Source organism: Falco rusticolus, chromosome 1, assembly GCF_015220075.1.
Source record: "Falco rusticolus isolate bFalRus1 chromosome 1, bFalRus1.pri, whole genome shotgun sequence".
Lineage (NCBI taxonomy): Eukaryota > Metazoa > Chordata > Aves > Falconiformes > Falconidae > Falco > Falco rusticolus.
Window position 1 is genome coordinate 47,449,652 of NC_051187.1, and position 18,713 is coordinate 47,468,364.

An 18,713-nucleotide genomic window follows, 5' to 3' on the forward strand; every position below is an offset into this window, starting at 1 on the left:
GCTCACACAGTCAGGGGTCTGCACCCCGAGAATTCTGGCTGAACATTTTCCAAGCATTTTTCCAGACTGTGGCATTAGTATTTTGCTTAAAATAAACTAGTGAAGAGCATACCTCATTGACTAGCGTAGACTGTCCTTGCAGGCTTCAACCAAATGTGGAAGGTGACCTGCAGGTAGTAGTAAACTAAACAGATGATCTTCCCTGAGCAATTGCATTGGTACATCAAAGTGGACTGGTGCTGTAATCACACAGTCTTTAAAACCACTGTATTGAGTTATAATTATTTTAGCAAAATAGTGAGTTACAAGGCTAGTGTTTTTCTCAGTAACTGTGTGGAAAAAAAAATATTCTTTGTTTATCAGAAAATTTCCAGCATGGCGTATATTCCAGGAATATAGAAGTTCTTGTGATCTTTAAGAAGGGAAACTGATCTAGGGAAACTAGACATGTCCAACTGAATTCAAGTTATTTCAAAAACATGTGAACAAACTCTTCCTTGTTAACAGAACAATGGCTAGGTGATTAACGGGCAAGGATCTGTCAAGAAGCAATTGTGCCCGACCTGGATACTGGGTATCAGGTATTAGGGTGGTGCACATCATGTATCTTTAACAACTCTATCAGACATTAAATAAAAGCTGGGAGCATGCAGTCTAAATAAACCCACCATAAGACAGAGGGAAATTGTACTCCAGAACATTCAATTGTTCCCTGTCAGAGTGAAAAGTGTTCAATTAGATTCCAAAAAGTAAGTAAAGGCTAGTAGCATGCTGCATTTTCATAAATTATTGACAATAATTAGAGAGCATGTTTATTAAATTTGCAGATGACATCTGGCTGGAAAATGTTCCCAATTTGTTGGAGGATGGGGCTGACATACAAAGCACAATTAACAAAATGCCTTAAGGGGGAAAAAAACCCTGTCAGACACCAAGTTCTGACACTTGGGTAGGAAACAACAACACAGGATGGGAAAAAGCAGGCTAAGTAACAGTTCTACGATCAAATCTGATAAACAGGAGACAAAAAAGGGTGGAAGGAAAAAAAGGAGAAATTATGATTGCAGTCTGAGCACATTAACAATTATCAAGCCGTGATGGCAAAAAGTGTCATACAACGATGTGTAATCACAAACAGGCTTTGCAAATTGGATGAAAAAAAAAAATATTTACTGCTGCTTCTCTTGGTTTTTCTCAGACTGTAGGCTGACTGCCACGTCCAGTTTTTCTACAGAGATCTAGTCTACTTAGTGAGAGGTCAGGAAAGAGCAAGAAAAATGATGAGCGCATTACAAACAAGGGAAGACTGCAGGAGCCAGGGTTGTCCAACATACTGAAGAAAAGACTAAGGGGAGGTTCAGACAACTTGCTTTCAATACATAAAGGTTAGCTGCCATCAGTAAGAAAATAAAAAGTTCTCCACGTTAGTGTGGTCGTAACATTCCTCAAGGGGAATTTCCTTTAGATATCAGGGCTTCTAGCAGGACAGGTAGTTAGAATCTGGTTAGTTTGCCTAAAAATATTGTGAAAACTACTTCTTTTGTTTATTTTTTTAAAGAAACAAGTTAGACAACAACTGTCAGAAGCAATTTACATCTACATACATAACCTTTTGCTTTGGGCAGAACAATGATTGGGTAGTTTAGCATGATGCTTCACTGTAATAAATACCGACATACATAATTTTTAAGATTTGAATATGCTACATAGAAAATTAAGTATTCAGAAAAAGCTCAAAGTTATTTGGAAACAAACTGAATCACATACTTAGCTCATGTTGCAGTGCAGAAATGTAATGTTTACTTGCAACCAAAACAAAAAAGCCAAACAATATTCCCCAACTATTTGCATCCTTTACCGATTTCTACATAATATTCTTGCAACTAAACAGTTCAGCAGCAAACACAAGTAATTTATTTTCAGCACCTTTTTTTCTCCCCCCTATTTCCTTCAAAATTTGAAGTGATTGGAAGACAGTGTTTTTATGTAAACTGATGGCTTTAAAGAATAATGCTTCTAAATTAAAAATGTTTCACGTCTGCACGTGTATCAGTTCCATAAGAGTTTTTACAAGACATTTTATAATCAAGTCACTAAGACAGAACATTATAGTAAAACAAATCAGCTTGCAAATACATACAGTATTACAGCCCAATAATTAAAATCCCTTTATTCACCATTACCACAGTGAACTGCAATTTATGATGACATGAAGTTTAGTACCTGAACCAGAAAAAAAATTATTAACTGTAAAATCATTTAGCTTTAATAAAATCCTTTGATATTTTTAGTGTTCCAAGACATGCAGAAACAATCATTTCCAGATTCTTTCACGCCAAATAGGAACATTTAGCAAAAGTTTTATTTTCCACTTGTCTGAAGCAAATCAGGGTAAACACTGGACATACGTTTTGAAAGTTATTATATATTGCGATATACCAATATTGTCTTTCTATTTATATTAAACAGTAGCACCATCTACTGGTCCAGAAGATCCTTTCAAGCTTTAGAAAAAGCTGTGGAGAGTGATCCAGCCAAAATGATGCAAAATGCTACTGAAAGTAAAATGTAGTTTTTCAGTCCCTGGATAGGCAATGGGAGAGAAAAAGAGAAGTATCATGTTGTCATAATAGATATCACTTCACCAAAAGAAAATAAAAAGTTAAAATAAAAGAACTAGGGTTTCATTTTATGACAAAATGAATAAATCCATTAACATGAAATGGTAAACTTTATACCATTTTCTTTTATATAAAGTTTGTAATGTATTTGCTGCTCAAAAGAGTTTAATACAGATAATCTATGGCACCATACACTTATGAAAATATTTACAGAACTAATTCAGCAATTTTTCAAAGAGTATTTTTAAAGGCCTTTGCCTGTTTTCAGATTATTTTTAAGGAGTAAGCACTTATGCATAGACTTCTAAAATGTATGAGAAGGATAAAAGACTTGGTGAGTGACAATGACTTGGATAATGAACATGTTGGTCTTTAGTCTGGCGAAACATTGATCTGCAGTGGGGGAAAGAGAGAACTTCTAGTTCCTGATCCAGAAATGTGCCTAACACATTTTACACAGTTACCAGAAACATTAGGAAAGAACATGTCTAATGGCAAATTAGGTAACTATGGATCCTGGACAGATTAGCTAAGTGAACCCGAGGATTAAGCTGCTAGTGTTTAATGCTTCAAATTCTACTTAAAAAATTAATTTCTGCCATATATGTTAATATCCAGTAGAGTAAATTAGCCTGTTCTAGGCAATCACTGCCGTATGTATGAGCTTAGGATCTCCACATTATAGTAGCCGACAAGGCCAACTAACCTCCACCTCATTTTTTGGTCCTTTGGTGAACCTGACCCTAAAAGTCTAGTCTACTTGTCCATGTGATTATTAGGACAACTGTTCATTCCCCTGCCCACACTGAAAGAACTATCTCGAATAAAGGCTGCTCTAGGGCTGTGCCTGACATCCTCCTGGCCCTGCTACAGTCTTCCTTTACTCCTACTGCTGCTCATACAGTTACGGAACTCAAATCTTCATTCCTGTAAAAATTGTTCACAGTTCTTCATCTTTCGTGGAAAACTTAGCATTGTATGATACGACTTTCGGCTTCACAGTGCAATACTTGTAAGGAAGAGAAACAGAGATAAGGAAGAGAAACAGAGATACAGCTGTACACCAACTCATGCTGTTCCTACAGCTAGAGACAAGCAGAAGAGATCAGGTAAGAGACCTAATAAGATTACCTTGATTTCTTTAAATACAAGGACTCCCCACATTGCAGCAACAAGGCCAGGACCCTAAAGGATAAGATTCATTTGTACATTACAGCTCTTCATTAAAATGTACTGCCTTCTCACTACTGTTCTCAGGGTGGTTGAATTTTGTCCAGATAACAAATTTAGGCCTTTCCATTCCACATAATTACAGCACTCATGGCAAAAACATCACTGAAATCTTTATAAAGTAAGACACAGTAAAAATATTCAAGAATGAAAAAAAGAAGTCTCTTGCCTCTTTAGCCAGAGGCACAATTTCTTTTTAAATTGCACTTTGGAGTCTGTGCTGGCTGTTACACATTCTTGTAGTAGGCTCCAAATAATACGCCTTACTTCAGTCCAAAGTACAGTCCATGACGTTACCACATTTCAGAGGACTATTCAGGTTTATTAGCAGCTACCATGGATATTCCCAACATTTCCTTTATTGGCATGACTAACTAGTTGGACAGAGTTTGATTTTATCGCTCAGTACGGTATCAAAAGACTGGAACATACATGCATTTCCTGTATAGCAGGCATCTGGACAAAGCACAAAGCCAGCCAGCCAGGTCAGGAAAATACTGGTTATCTCCGATGCTGCTGTACAGATTTCCTAGCTAACAGCAGACAGCGATACACAACGACAATTTCCAGGCACTTTTAGTAATATCGTTTTTCCCCTGTGGGAGCAGTGATCTGAATTTTCACGACTGATGAAAAAGTATTAGCTGAAAATGAAGCAAAAACTGGCTCTATAAATGCTTCCCGTTAGAGCTGTTCCCAGAAACAGATGTTTGGACAGTGATCGTCTTCTCTCCATCTTCTGTACAGCTGACAGGACACAGATTCAGGCCAGCAGGAAACTGCCTCACACCTGTGGGTGCTGTTTCCTAGTGAAATTACCAACTATTATTTGAATAATAGCTAAGGTGTTATTTCACTTTTTAGATAACGTACACTGTGAGAGGAATGTATTTTAGAAATTAAACAAATTCTAAAAGGAATGTGATGAATAGCTGTCTGAAATTCACTTTGGGATGAAATAAAGCAGCAGTTCTGAACCTGTGGTCCAGACCGGCAGTTTCTCATCTGTGCTGTCCTTACATTTTTCATTTCATGACTTTACATCCTTGCCCTTTAGGCATACTGATAACTAAGTTACTAAAGCTGCTTTCCATTAATCCTTCCAATTTATAATTAGAATGATCCCAAGCCTGTCTTTTTTTCATTGCACACTGCAGAGTTTATTCTGATTTACTGCATCTTGAGGCAAAGCTTAATCCCTATTAATGTTGTTTCATTAGTTTGCTTCTAAAAATACAGCTGTTCAGCAAAACTTTGGTTTTGATACTTAAGAAATTTCATTTGTCAGAAGTTATCCGCTTTTGCATCACCATCTAGCAGATTGGGAAGAGAGTAAAGGCAAAGTTTTATTTTTACATAGTAATGGAATTTATGCAGCTTCTGGAAATAAACGGTGCTTTAAAGGTTATGGTATCATAACTAGGAATAAACCAGACAAAATGGGCCAACCTATTTTCCCCTCATTTGCATAAGAACATTTTTTCAGCAATACCTAATCTTTTCTGTTTGTTCAAGAACTGTAAACAGGAAATATACCTGACAACCAAAATGACTGCTAGACGATAAAAGTCACAAATAAGAACATCCGGAACAAAATGTACTTGCTGGGCCGAAAGCATAAAATGTTTCTTTTAATCACTTCAGTTTACTACTCAATATTGATATAGTTCTGACTACAAAGCTTTGACTTTTACATAGCCTCAGGACTCACACTTTCAATTCTTCTGGGGTTTTAAGCTTGGCATTGCCAAGATGGTGCCTGTCACTGCCACATATCCTCCTAGAAAACCAAAGCCTAGCACAGACAAGCAGAAAAGGCAATGTATACTCTTGATTCAAATGCTTTAGACATGTCATAATTTCAACTTAATTCCACAAACAGGAGGGAAAAAACCAAAAACCTTCACTTAATTCTAGTCAGAGATTTTATTTTTTATATACTTACTGCAGTAATTATTGGAAAGCTGACCACAGCGCCGAGATAGTGATTGGCTATGAACCAACAGCAATTGGCTATTGCCCAAAGCACACCAGAAACAAACCCTAAAAAAACAGATCCCAATCATCAACATGCACAGTAAGGTATAGACAGCAATTTGTGGAACATTTATATTTGTAGCACAATACAGAAACTGTATGTATTTTAGTATGCTAACCACTTTAACAAGCTGGCTCCGATAATCTAAACCAAAGGTCAAGCGATAAAATTGGCTAGTACAACTGAAGTAGCAAATTAAAGTTCACAATTTTCTGGGCAATGCACTCTCCACTCTGGCAGAATGAAATTTTGAAAACCTGCTGTATGCAATGTCATTTTGTTCTAGCTTCAGATTAGAACAAAATTTATCACTGTTTCTTAACCTTAATTAATTAACCTAATAGGAGTGATCTTTCAAAAGAGACCAAAAAGTGAAAGGTGAATTACAATTCAAACACATACAGCTTGAACTAATTATTGCAAAATGGTCAGAATAACTGAAATTAATTGCTAATTTTAATAAAAGTCATACCTGGCAATATGGCTTGAGGATAAACATTAGGTCTATTTTTCCTGACTGCGCAGTAGATCAAAAAGTAAATGGTACTTGTAAGAAATATTCCACTGAAGTGTGCAAAAACATAATCTAAATCTGAAAGAGAAATGACAAAATTATATCAGCCTAAAACATCAGTTATTAATTTTAACTAACTTTATTTCACTGACAGCATTTGCATAAGAAAAAAACCACGTAAGGTGCTACTGCTAACAACTCACATTCAATTGTGATGAAGACAGCGGCTAGTCTGACTGGATGGAATTGGTCAATCACACATACATTAAACATGAATTAATTGCTGCGTTGACCCTAACATTTTTTTATGGGCTTTTAGGCATTTCTGCCAGTTGTTATTTTTGGAACCTTAGTAATAGTCAAACTACTGAATTGGTTTATTAAAACCTTAAGAAAATCCTCAGATGAGGCTACAAAACTAGGGTGGGGATTTTACATAATTACATCCTGTCCTGACCATCTACACCTGTGTTCCTGCATAGCCTTGTTTGTTTTCTGTACATTTAAGGGCAAGACAACTCCACGTATCGTATAAGCTAAACACAGCACAGTTTTATCCTTTTTTAAAAATCTTTAATAATGTATCACAATTTTGACCACTATAATCATTAACAATAATAAATCCCTTATGGACTTCATTTGTGCTAAAAAAAGTATTTCCGACTTGGCAAAGCAGAAGCAGGTAGCAAGGTGATCTCTATCTCCTTGGAGCTGTAAATTCCCAAGAGGAAAGGCAGCTACAGTGACGATAACATCTGTTTTGTCTAGCTGGGGAATACGTAAGTTGCAGTATTCAAGACAAATCGTATGTGATGACAACAAACAATTTCTTAATGAGAACATTATGCGGTCTCAGCAATACATTGCTCTTAAGACCTGACAGACTATACACTAAACCTTAAGGAAAATACTTCTGGGGAAACATTGTTTGAAATTGCCAATTAGACTTACATCAAAAGGTTTCCATTTCAAAACCCTACAAGGTTTTAATTACTTATGTTGTTATATATCTCTTCTGATCATCAGTTTTGATCAAGCTCTTCCTCTATCAGTGTACCAATTGGGCAACTGGCAGCCTTGCCCTTGTTTACCTCATGTTCCAGGCATACAAATTTTGTGTTTTGAGAGTGCTAGTATCTAACGCCTTCTGAAACATAGCTACGAGTTATTATGGTATCCTCTGGGCTGTTTCTCACTGTTCTTTTAATGGTGTAATTCACCTCTGAGAAAAAAGGAGTGCTACTACTATGATTACGGCGACATGTAATGCAGAACTGGTAAGCTGTCACAACATATTTTCAGGCACATCAAGAATTGCACTCTATGCCTTTACAAAAGCAGGAGAACACAATATACAATGAAATCAAGTAGAAGTGATCTATTAGCCTTTACCAAATTGACTTGCTCCTGTGTACACAGTTTCGTTTCTTCTTCCATGGTCCTTGATGTAAAGCACTGGTACAAAACTGGAACCATAGAGTATTCCAGCTACTACAGCCAGACTACATCCTCTTTAAAAAGTGAAAAAAAAATCAGAGAAAATAGCCTAGCATTAATTACGGAAGTAGAAAATCCACACAAGCAAATCCAATACAGCAGTTAAGACTATGAATCATACGAAAACAAAAGAAATCAACTAATTAGGTTTTCTTAAAAGCAGAGCTAGGAGAAAACAAACAAAATAATTAAAATGCTCCATCCCTCAGCCTCACCGTTGCAGTCTACTTATTCTTTGTAACTATTATAAACAACCAGGTTTGTTGTCTTTTTAGTCCCCTCCTCCACCTCCAGATCATTGTGTTCTTGGCTGCCTCCACTCCTCACATCAGCCCCTCACTAGCTGCTGCTTCCACCTTGGAGCACTTCTGCTATTTCCTTACCATACTACTGTGCCTTCTCCAGATGTATTCACTTGGAAACCACACCTGGAAGTACGTTACTAGCACAGGCTCCTTCTATGCTGGAGTGCTAATCAACCAGGTGATAAAAACCAGCTCTGTAATAACTTAGCTCCTATTGCTACTTACTTTGCCAAATGTTGTTCTTTCGTAGTATTAACTAGTACTTAACTGGCAAGATAAAGCACACTCAACAGTGCAAATTAAATAATTATCTGTGCAGCTATGTATGTATAGATACGCACACTACACTAGTACTTTAAAAACTGTTATTTATTAGTGCATGGCTGTGCTAGGAAAACCACAGGACACAAATTCTGCTCTTATGCTGTGCTCATCAACTACTTTCTCTGGCTACTTGGCCTGTACCAGTAAAAGAACTGTTAATAACTTACATCAGCCTCTTTTTTGCTGGAGAAAATCTGTCCACCCATGAGTCAGATGCATCTTCAGAAACATTAATAGACTGCAAAAACCAAGGAGTTTTCACACAAGTTTAGTTTAGTTTGATTAAAAAAAAAAAACCACCAAACGTCAAACACTGTATTAAACAGAACATTTTGCTCTAAGAAAACAAAGTGAAAATGGAAAGAGAAACAAAAGGAATTTAAAGAAATACTCTGAAGAAAGAAGAATATTTATTTTTTTAAATAAAATAAACTGATAATTGGATCTCTGAACCTCAAAGTTTACAACTATGAGTTTGGATATGGACTTTGGGTTTACTACATAATCGAGCACTTGCTAGCCATTTTTTTTTTATCCGCATGAAGGTAGATCTGACTTTCAGAACTTGTCCTTCCTCAAATGTAAAATGATTTCATCTACAGAATTTATTTATGATGTAGTTTTTTCTTTCGTTGATAGCTCTGGTGTTACTATCAGAATACTAGGACTATTTGCAAACACGGAAATAACCACACTTGCCCATAGCATAAAGAAATTGCAACATCCCTTTATTCTAATCCTGCAATCAGATTGTCTTCTGTGATTTGGTCTGGTAGACTGCACCTCTTATGAACATGGAGCACAGACAGAAACTCTCTGTTCAGGTAGCAACTGAGCACCGACCTACAAGAGTAAGGTACAATAGTACTAGCAGCCTACTGCTCTCCAGCTTTTGTTCTGTACTTTGGGCTCCCAAAGGAGCAACAGCCAATCTAGCAACCCTTGTTGGCCTCCAACCTGTGTCACAGCTGATGCTGAGAATCAGCAATTCTTGACAATCTCCTGGCTCTGTAATGTGTCAAAAATCTGGTGGATGAGAATCACACGCCGCTGCCTTTCATCTAAGCACCTTCCTAATTTTACAGTTTAATTAAAATTGCTTCCTCTTCTCTGGTAGCAAAGTAATACATTTTATCTTTCATATAACCTCTGCCATAACGAAATAGGACTACTAAGGGAAAAGCTTTTCTGTTGCTCACATTCAACTGGATATGCAAGATCCCTAAATTAAATACATAAAACTACATACATTTGCATTGGTTGTATTCCACCATAAATCCTAGAAAATCTGATTAACATTAAGCAACTTTCTTGTTTTCAAATGGGTATGTACTTTCGCTGCTGTAAAACAACAACTGTAGAGTACTTACACTTTCTCTCAGTAAAGGTGTGCTTTCTAATGAAGCTGAAGAAGTCTGGACTTCAGTTTTTATAAAAAGAAATATGACAGCACTCAGAAGAGAAAAATAGACCAATAAATATCACGTCAGCTCACAAGGACATAACATTTAGTGTCCAGAGACCAAACATATTTGTAGGCGTATTACTTTGTTTTCATTATTGCCCTAGAGTCACTTCAATGTATTTTTAAAATGCAATTGCTTTTAACAGTCTTAAACAACTTAAGTGGAAGTATATAAATTAGTCTTTGTATTACTTTATAGATCTCTCCTCTATGTAATGGGATTGAAATGTCTCCATTTTATAGTGTGCAGTTACAACCACATGTTAACAACAGCTGCTTTAGTTAACAGTGCCCTTTTGTGCTAAACCACACACACGATGGAACTCTGCACGAAAATTCTATATGGAAAAGCTTAAACCTGCACAGAATTGGCTCTGTGCTCAAGAAACTAAGTTCATTTTCAGTCTTCTATCATATGTGAGTGAGGGAATGCTGCTCCTACAGGGGGTCAAGCATATGTCGAAGGAGTATGGCTCAGTGGTGCTCCAGTGCACGAAGTGAAGAAAATGGAGAAGAAAGGGTAAACGTAACTACTTGTGCCCCAGCCCCAGGAAATCAGGTAAGTATGTGCAACCACAACTGGCAGGATCTGTTTTTATATTTTTATGAGAGCTATTTTAATGATTTAGAGATTCCTTCTCATAATTGTAAACAGAATGTCTCCATTTAAAGAATGACTCATCTCCTACTGAAGGAATAAGGATAGATATGAAACGATGTCAGCTTCCTCCAGAGGGACTAGACAAACATATACCGGTTCCACACAGGAGGCTAAAATGAAATGCATGCTTCTGAGCACTGCAGAGCAACATACACAGGCTTTGTGCAGCTTGCCAGGAAAACATATTCTGTCACAACCATCTTCTCTGTTAATCACTTGTCCGTAATATCTCAGAAAGAGGCAGGAAGCAGGTGGTGAGTTGAATGAATTCAACAAGGCAAAAACAGCAGTACTGCTACCATTTTCTGGGTACCATACAAAATCATCTGCTACACCTAATGGTAATGGGTAAAAAGCTGTGGACTCTTAGGAAAGAGGAAGACTGCAATCCAAATTCGTGAATCTAAGGCAGTGGCTCTTCCACAGCAATCAACTATGGCTCCACCATCTCCATGTTCTTAATGCCCTTCTTTTTCTAAAGGCATTAAAGTGCATTGGCTGCTTAGCACGCTTATGGCAAGCCTACTGCCCCTAGGATTTAGGGCCAGTGTTACGTTCCTAGAAAGACCTTCCTGGCCACCCAGCTGGAAAGCAAGAACACTGCTATGTAACAAAGACCCTCTTTCCTGTGTTTGGACCAAAATGTGCACTTGTACAAATCATAAACAAAAAAATAAGAGTAGAAGCCCTTCCAAAGATCCCAAAGGGCACCACTGTTGGGCGATGTTGTAAGTGTGGCTTAAGTTACAAGACAGGGAGCTATTAAGGACTAGAGATAATGCAAAGCGTCTGGCTTTTCATGGACCCTGAAGGATCTGGGAAGGGATCTGCAGTTAAGGGGAAGGATTTGTACCCCGACAGATCAGAAATCAGACGTTTTCTCACCAAGATTCTTCTAGACAGTTCTTCCTCTCTCACAAACCTGGGGAAGTGAGCCACTTGAACAACCTAGCTAGAGACAATCCGTGCATCACTGTTCTGCCTTGGCCATGCCTATCAGCATAAAAACACATTTCTGCAATTATGAATACCCATTTCACCTCTGTACTGCATATCATGTATGTTTCTATTCTGACATACAACACTGACCAGGTACGTATGGATAGCTCATGAACTGTGCAGTAAATCAATTTGCAAAAAATACTTCAATACATTTACCCTTTAGTTATATTGTCCCTGTGGTTATTATATTTATATTTTACATTACAGAAATTTATTTTAAGAATAATTTTTTACCTTAAGAGTGAAAGTCCAGCTCCAATATAATTTAAGATTGGTCTGGATACCTCTTCTGGGTCAATTCCAAACCAGCCAAACCTGGAAAATTTAACCAGTTTCACTTAGTTGCACTGACTGCATACAAGTAGTTAGATTATAACCCAGTCTTGGAAGACTTTACTCATGTAAATAATTCTGCTTGAGTTTATATTTGCAATATTGGATCAGCGCTTCAGATGACTTAAAAAAGCTATGTTTACTTTACAAAATTAATCTTTAAACTAATTTAATTTACACTGATTTTTTTTTTTTAATCTGGTTATTTAAAAATTGAAGTTAATTTATCTTATCAGCCCAGGCTGTAGAAGAAAAAATGCAGTGTACTAGTTTTACATTAACAGAGACATTATTTATTCACTCAATTTTGTTAATGAACGTCATTGGGCATTCCTCTTCCTATTGAAACAAAGGAAACACTAGAAGATAAAATAATTAACCTGAGTACTTTCCACTGAAAGGGAAAAAGAACTCATTTCTATGATAAATACTCTTTATTAGTGATAAGTGTTTTTATTGCAGTTATTAATGAAAAATTAGCAACGTTAATTATGTATGACTTAAACATACTCACCTTGAACTTGCCCAACCTGTCAGCAAATTAAAAGAAGCCCATATCAAAAGACCAAGAGCTAAGCCAATAGTCTTAACAACAGGGACAACTGTGACATTGCCTGAAATACAAAAAACAAAATTAAAATCAATTTAAAAGCTTGACTGTGATCTTGCATATTTAGCTTTAGATTCTGTGACTGTTCAGAAGGCAAAGAAATTCAGGCAACTCTTAGGTGGTAGGAGATAGTGTTTTAAAAACTTCCAAACATTAAACGTGGACTTTTCCTCAGTTCCATTTTAATAGTTATTTTTGGTGTGAATTTGCTGCTTGTAAGATAAGCATAATAAAATGCTATTTGCTGTAAGGGTACAGCTCTGTTAATACTGAGACTTTAAAAAGTCAAATAACTACTACTTTATATATAGAAAAGTTTTTATCACTGCTTCTTTTTTATGAAGAGTTAGGATTACTTTGCATTTTAAGGAATAGAATCTCTTTATCCTTACCTGTAGCCCACACAAAACCCCCAACCATAGCCAGAGGCCAAAACCGGGGGCAATTCTGGATTAAATTGACCACCAAAGAAACTATCCATATGGAGGCACAGAGAATCCATTGGAAGAACATACCTACGGAAAAATCAAATGCACATAACAGAGAACTTGTAGAATACTGCATGTGTGAATCTCTTAACAATATTATATTTTAGATAAAACAGTACAGAAAAAAATCAAAAGGTGGCCACCTCCTTTGTGAATTTCTGGGAACTGTGTTACGATATATTTTAAAGATGCATTTTAGGGTGGGGTATTATAATTCTGTCAGTCTTTTCCTTACCATGCATTCTTTTTATGCAGCTGCAAAAGACGCTTTGCTGGACAAAATTTACACAGGCCCTGAATCTCAAACATACAAAAATCTTGATAGGCTTCTGACAAAGAGGCTATTCAGTTACTGCAAACTTCTCCCACCACCCTAGCAACAGATAACACAGATGACTGCACAGGACAAAACTCCTTCAAAGCTCAGGGCTCAGGCTGTTCCACTAACCCAGGACACTGAGGATGACAAAAACTTCGGACAGATCTCTTCTACCTTTGTAGATTATCTAAAGGATCAACAAGGCAGACCTGTTAACTGCATGCCAGGTGAACTAAGACTTTCACTTTGAAGTCTAGCCTTGTCTTGTTAGGACCATATTTGGCACAAAGCAGAGAGAGGTTATATCCAGCCTGTAATGCAGATACCATTCTTGCCAAAACATAATGGCAGATTTATTCATTCAGGAATCTGGTAATTGTCTATGCTTCCTATAAACATGCAAATACAACATGAACCTAGTACTGTAAAATGATAAAATTCCAAGCAGGAAATAGAAGTGATTGCTTCCTCTTAGTAAGTCACCAGATAAAAGTATTACAATCTCAGTTTTTGGTTGTTTTTATGTTAGGTCCACAACTGAAAGGCAATACTCTAAAGTCCAACAACTTTTACAGTATTAAAACCACTGTGTATTTAAGAATCCCCACAAGGGTAGGAGAAAGGACATTTCACTCTCCATTGCAAAATGCTCATGAAACATACAACATCACTGTTAAAATGCACACCACCACATAAAAAAGGCTCTTCTAAAGATTTGCCACATCCTGAACCAATACATTACTGCTTTATACCCTAACAATAGCAAAGAAAATTAAAACACGCTTTATGGATTAAGGCTGTGATGATATTTGTAACTCTAGCAATAGAAACTCTCATATTTGCTGGTAAAAATACTATTCCCATTAGGAAATATACCAAAGCCAACAAAAAAAAAAAATAAGTTTACCATCACCAGTATTAAACTTCTTAATAGGCACAAAGTTTGTCCCAAATAGAAGGATAGCTACTGTGGAAGAGGTAAAGCCAATAGCTAGATCTGTTCCATTGCTCATGTTAAAGGTATTGTAAGCTTTCCCGATGTTCATCTTTGCTCTGAAGATGCCTCTTTTTGTGGAGTTGTTTTGCTGCAGGTCCTTACAGATTCTGAAATCAGAAGGTGGAATTAAACACATGGAGTATTAAATTCAGAGATCTGAAACATAAAGGACCCTACTTATCCATTTCTTAAATCCTGGAACGGTCTGCAAAGCATACTGTAGAATCCCATGAAACGCTGTCATTGTGAATGAAGTAACTTAAGAACAGATGCACCAAAAAAAAAAAAAAAGACAATTTTTTGTTCCATAATCTGCTTCACAGAAAAGCATGTTAGAAAACATGCAACGTGAATGCAGAGATGCACTACAAGGTTTTGAGGATTTGAATCTGTGAGGCCTACGGGAAGCCCTGATGCTTTAGGGTGATGCCCTGTCAGGATATTCTTTATTCCAGTAGCCAAATCACACTGGGGTGTGTAGAAAAAGCAGTGGTTAGGCAAAATCTGAAGTGGCAGAAGAAGCTACAGCAGTTTGCAGCCCCACTGCCTAGAAGTCAGAAACAGGCACAGAGATTCTATGGATGCCACAGTGAGATCAATGTAGGATCATAAAGTAATCACAGGAATTGCTCCAGCTAATACGAAATGTCCATAAAGCTTCGTATTTTCTGTGGGGAACAAAGGGAGAAGCTGCCTCTCAAAGTTTCTTCATTCATTCCACATAACTATAATAAGAAAGCAAATACCTTTTTAAATTTATTGTATCCATATCTAAAGTAGTAGTTATTAAATTTAAATTATCCCTTCCCCTCCTCCCTTTTGGTTTTTTAAAGTGGGAGATTCATCTTGAGGTTACACTCAACAGAAGTACCACATATACACTTTCAATATGAATTAAGACTTCATAGAAGAGGTTCATGGACAGAACTTCATGGACAGAAGAGGTAGCTCCGAGGACAACTACAGTAACATGATCATTGCATACCACACTTAAAAGACTACATGTAAGAAAAGCATTTGGAAATTTAACTTCAAATGGCAACGGGATACCTAATATGCTGTCAGTATAAAGGGGCATATATATACATATATAAAGTTACGCATCCAATTCTGTTGTCATAGTAATGCTATTTATACTGAATCAAATTACTTCCTTATGCAGTTCAACATCCACCAGTGGCGGTGGACTAGCTACTGCCTGGAGGAAAAAAGCTGAAATAGCATGGTGGAAATTCTGCCAATTCTTGTAAGGGGTGCTGTGACTACACTCTATTAAAAAGGAAGAAATCAGCAACTGCACATGCTTTCATCTTATTTTACCCGGCAGCCTTACCTTCTCTGGAGTCCTCAGGACACTGAGAACTGCATCTGCTGAGGTGGTGCTTTTATCTACAGCTTCAGCAGGGCCACCAGTACTGGCTGAAATTAATTATTTGCATTAGCAGGTGAAAAGTTCAATCCCACAACTAATATGACCACTTAGGTTCTACAATTTTCCCCTTTAAAATCTTGAAATCCTCAGCATATGTTAAATTTGAGTACTTAATGAAAACAGAGATGACATTTAGAAGCCACATCATGAAGGTACAATGGCACCTGGGTGTTTCCATTTATCTTTTTCACTCTTCATCTCTCTTGCCTACTTAAAGGACTAGCTTCTCCTGGAAGTTTTCACTCTATTTAAGACTCTTCCAATGAAGTATGTCTCACCTGGGACCTGTAGACACTGAGCAGTGCAAATAACAATGCTAGGGATTCTTCAAAGACTGACTTCACAGGCTATGGAACACTGTGACACCACAAGAATGGATTAACACAGATAAAGGCCTAGATCAGCAATCTTCACTCCATCAACCTTGACTCATGGAGTGAAGGCATTTAATTCATTTAGTGGGTAAGTAAGGCACAAGAGCTGGGTTTTGCACAGGAACTTCATCCTGCTAAGGACATAGCAATAAAGCTGATTACACTGTACCTCCATGAATGCGGGACTCAGCACTTTAGCCTTTAAATCACTAAGTCATTATGCTGGTTAAATACTAAGAACCTTTTAAATCAAAAGTGGTTTACCAGCCTTTTTTATTCCGTTAACGTACAGAGAAATGTTACTTCAAAAATATTTTGGTTTTGTATCTACTAAGAGAAATCCGTGTGCTGTGGGGCAATATACTTTTCTGCTTGCTTTTTATAATCCAAGAATCTCTACACTGTGCACATTGAAGTCTTGCGCAATTGGAGAACCAGAATCATGACACCAAAAGCAGAAACACAACTTCCAGTTCAAATGAAGAAAGAGCATTGTTTCATTCAGACTGCTTAAAATTTGTTGGGCCACTTAGCTCCACATCTGGCTAAATTTCAGACCCAACTTTCAACTCCATTTTCAAGCCTTTAAGAGAAAGCTCAACCGGACAAGGCCTGGAGCAACTTGCTCTAACTTCAATGATAGCACTGCTTTAAGCAGAGTTGACTAGATGACCTCCAGAGGTCCCTTCTTGTACAATTGATTGAAGGTCAAGCGCAAATAATGAACCGGCACGCCTGCACCCGCTTTGCACACCAGAGAGCTTCAGAGAGTTCAGTAAAAGCCTCTTTTCTTATCTGCAATCCCATGTTACTGCCAGATGCGCTTGCAGCATACGTGCCTTCAAAGACTTATAGCTACTAGATGCCAAACCAGATGCGCTTGTTGAAGCTGCTAAGATACTAGAATATAGTGGTTGTATCTGAAACTCAAGCAGAGACAAATGGAATAGTTGCTGTTACTGAAGGGTTTTTTCTCACCCAGTAGCCCTTAATGAAGGGCACTTGGGGTTTCCAAGCTGCAGAGGAAATATAATGGAATTTTGTTGCCACACACTGCCCTTATCCTACTGACTTCACTGGTTCACTTTGCTGGAAGGTTGCACTCTGTATTTTCACAGTTTCCTCAGAGATGTGCCGCCATTTTCTTCCTTTGTACAGACACAACAAATGATGATGCTCCCTGAACGCAACACTAACATACTGCTACCCTCTGGTTTGACCAGGCAGCCGTGCAACCGAGCAGCCTGCCCGAGGGCATCACAAGCTTTCACCTCAGGGCAGGTCCGACAGAACAGGTATTTTTAAAGGTGGTGTGCCACACTGACATATGCATTTCTCCTATCGCCTATTTGCCATCAAGGGTGGCTATGCCCATCCTGGTTTTAGGAGGCTCCGATCAGACCCGAGGCGGCTCTGAGCGATGTCCTCAGGGGACACCACGGCCTCTGACCAGCTGCTCAAGAAACGCTTCTTTGCGTCCCTAAGACGCTCCCTCAAGCGAACGCCGCAGTTCGGGCAGCAGCTCGGAGAGCGCAACGCACAGGCGCTGCGGGGCCCCGGCACCGGCGCACGCTGCGCCCAGAGGCTCCACGGCGGCCGGGCTCCCGTGAGGCAGGGCCACCAGGCGGCGGGGCAGGCCCGGCCCTGGGACCGCGGGGCGGCACAACCGCTCGGCAACGCGCCCCGGGAGGAGCTGAGGAAGCCCCTCCAGCCAGGCACCGCCCTGACCCCGGTGGCCGCCGCGGCGCCTCTGACGGCGCTCCGCTCCCCGCTCCCTCAGCCGGCGGGGCCCTCCGTGCGGCCCGAGCCTTCGCCGCGCTACCGCCACCCCAGCCCCGCCGCGCTACCGCTCCGGCCTCCCCCGCCGCTCCGGCCTCCCGCCCAGGCCTGCGCAGCCCCTCACCCCGTTCCGCCTCCTCCCCATCCGCTTCCCCTCGCCCCGTCCCGCCTCCTCCCCATCCGCTTCCCCATCCCGGCGCGGGGCGGGGCTGAGCAGGCGGAGGCCGGGGCGGGCCCGGGGCTGCTCCGCTCGCCCGTCCCCCGCGGCCGGCAGCCCCCGTGGCGGCGGGTGCCCGCCCGGCGGGGCGCAGCGCGGAGCGAACCCGTACGTTCCGGCGCGCAGGGCCTGCGAAAGCGCTTTGCCCTCCGCCGGCTTAGGCGGCCGCTGGTGGGGCGGCGCCGCGGCTCCGGTGGAGGCACACCCGTGTGCTGCCGCGCTGCTGCTGCCCAGGGGCATTCCAAATCCAGCGCCGTGCTAACACCGCGCGAGCTTCCTAAAGTAACGCTTCCGATTTTGCAAATCAAATCTGCATCACCCATAATAAAGACACACGGTTTTTTCCTCCGGAGACAAAGGTCTCAGCCCCACGGACTTGGTAGAGCTGGAAGTGCACCAGCTATCAATTATTGTAACATAATTATCTGTCCATGTGACATTTAGAGAGATGAACTGTGGAACATCTCTATGGAAACAGTTTAGCTGCAGTGCATCCAAGAAAGAGGA

General features: G+C 39.4%; 1 protein-coding gene across 9 annotated transcripts; it reads right to left on the bottom strand.

Moving 5' to 3' along the window:
• Positions 1-1,772: 1,772 nt before the first annotated feature.
• On the bottom strand, positions 1,773-18,115 carry TMEM144 (transmembrane protein 144). 9 transcript variants are annotated; one of them, XM_037377905.1, is made up of 14 exons: positions 17,189-18,050; positions 16,115-16,193; positions 15,738-15,823; positions 14,315-14,511; positions 12,993-13,115; positions 12,505-12,604; positions 11,892-11,972; positions 9,900-9,981; positions 8,697-8,767; positions 7,796-7,914; positions 6,362-6,481; positions 5,797-5,894; positions 3,753-3,806; positions 1,773-2,583 (listed from the first exon to the last, which is right to left on the bottom strand). In XM_037377905.1, the coding sequence occupies exons 4-14, from the start codon at positions 14,451-14,453 to the stop codon at positions 2,500-2,502; spliced, it is 1,071 nt and encodes a 356-aa protein (XP_037233802.1). In that variant the 5' UTR covers positions 14,454-14,511; positions 15,738-15,823; positions 16,115-16,193; positions 17,189-18,050; the 3' UTR covers positions 1,773-2,499. The 9 variants fall into 9 exon arrangements, with proteins under 9 accessions (XP_037233802.1, XP_037233816.1, XP_037233765.1 ...); XM_037377919.1 differs by lacking the exons at positions 16,115-16,193; positions 17,189-18,050 and adding an exon at positions 18,058-18,115; XM_037377868.1 differs by adding an exon at positions 18,058-18,075 and having other exon boundaries at positions 15,738-17,358.
• Positions 18,116-18,713: the final 598 nt, after the last annotated feature.

What these genes read in the sequence shown, in the direction of transcription:
- TMEM144 (XM_037377919.1), bottom strand. Translation starts at nt 14,453, where the DNA reads ATGAACATCGGGAAAGCTTACAATACCTTTAACATGAGCAATGGAACA. An exon ending in ACAGGTTGGGCAAGTTCAAG is followed by an intron (nt 11,973 to 12,504) that starts GTGAGTATGTTT and finishes TAAATTTTCCAG; the next exon opens with GTTTGGCTGGTTTGGAATTG. An exon ending in GCTGGACTTTCACTCTTAAG is followed by an intron (nt 9,982 to 11,891) that starts GTAAAAAATTAT and finishes TTCTCTTCTGAG; the next exon opens with TGCTGTCATATTTCTTTTTA.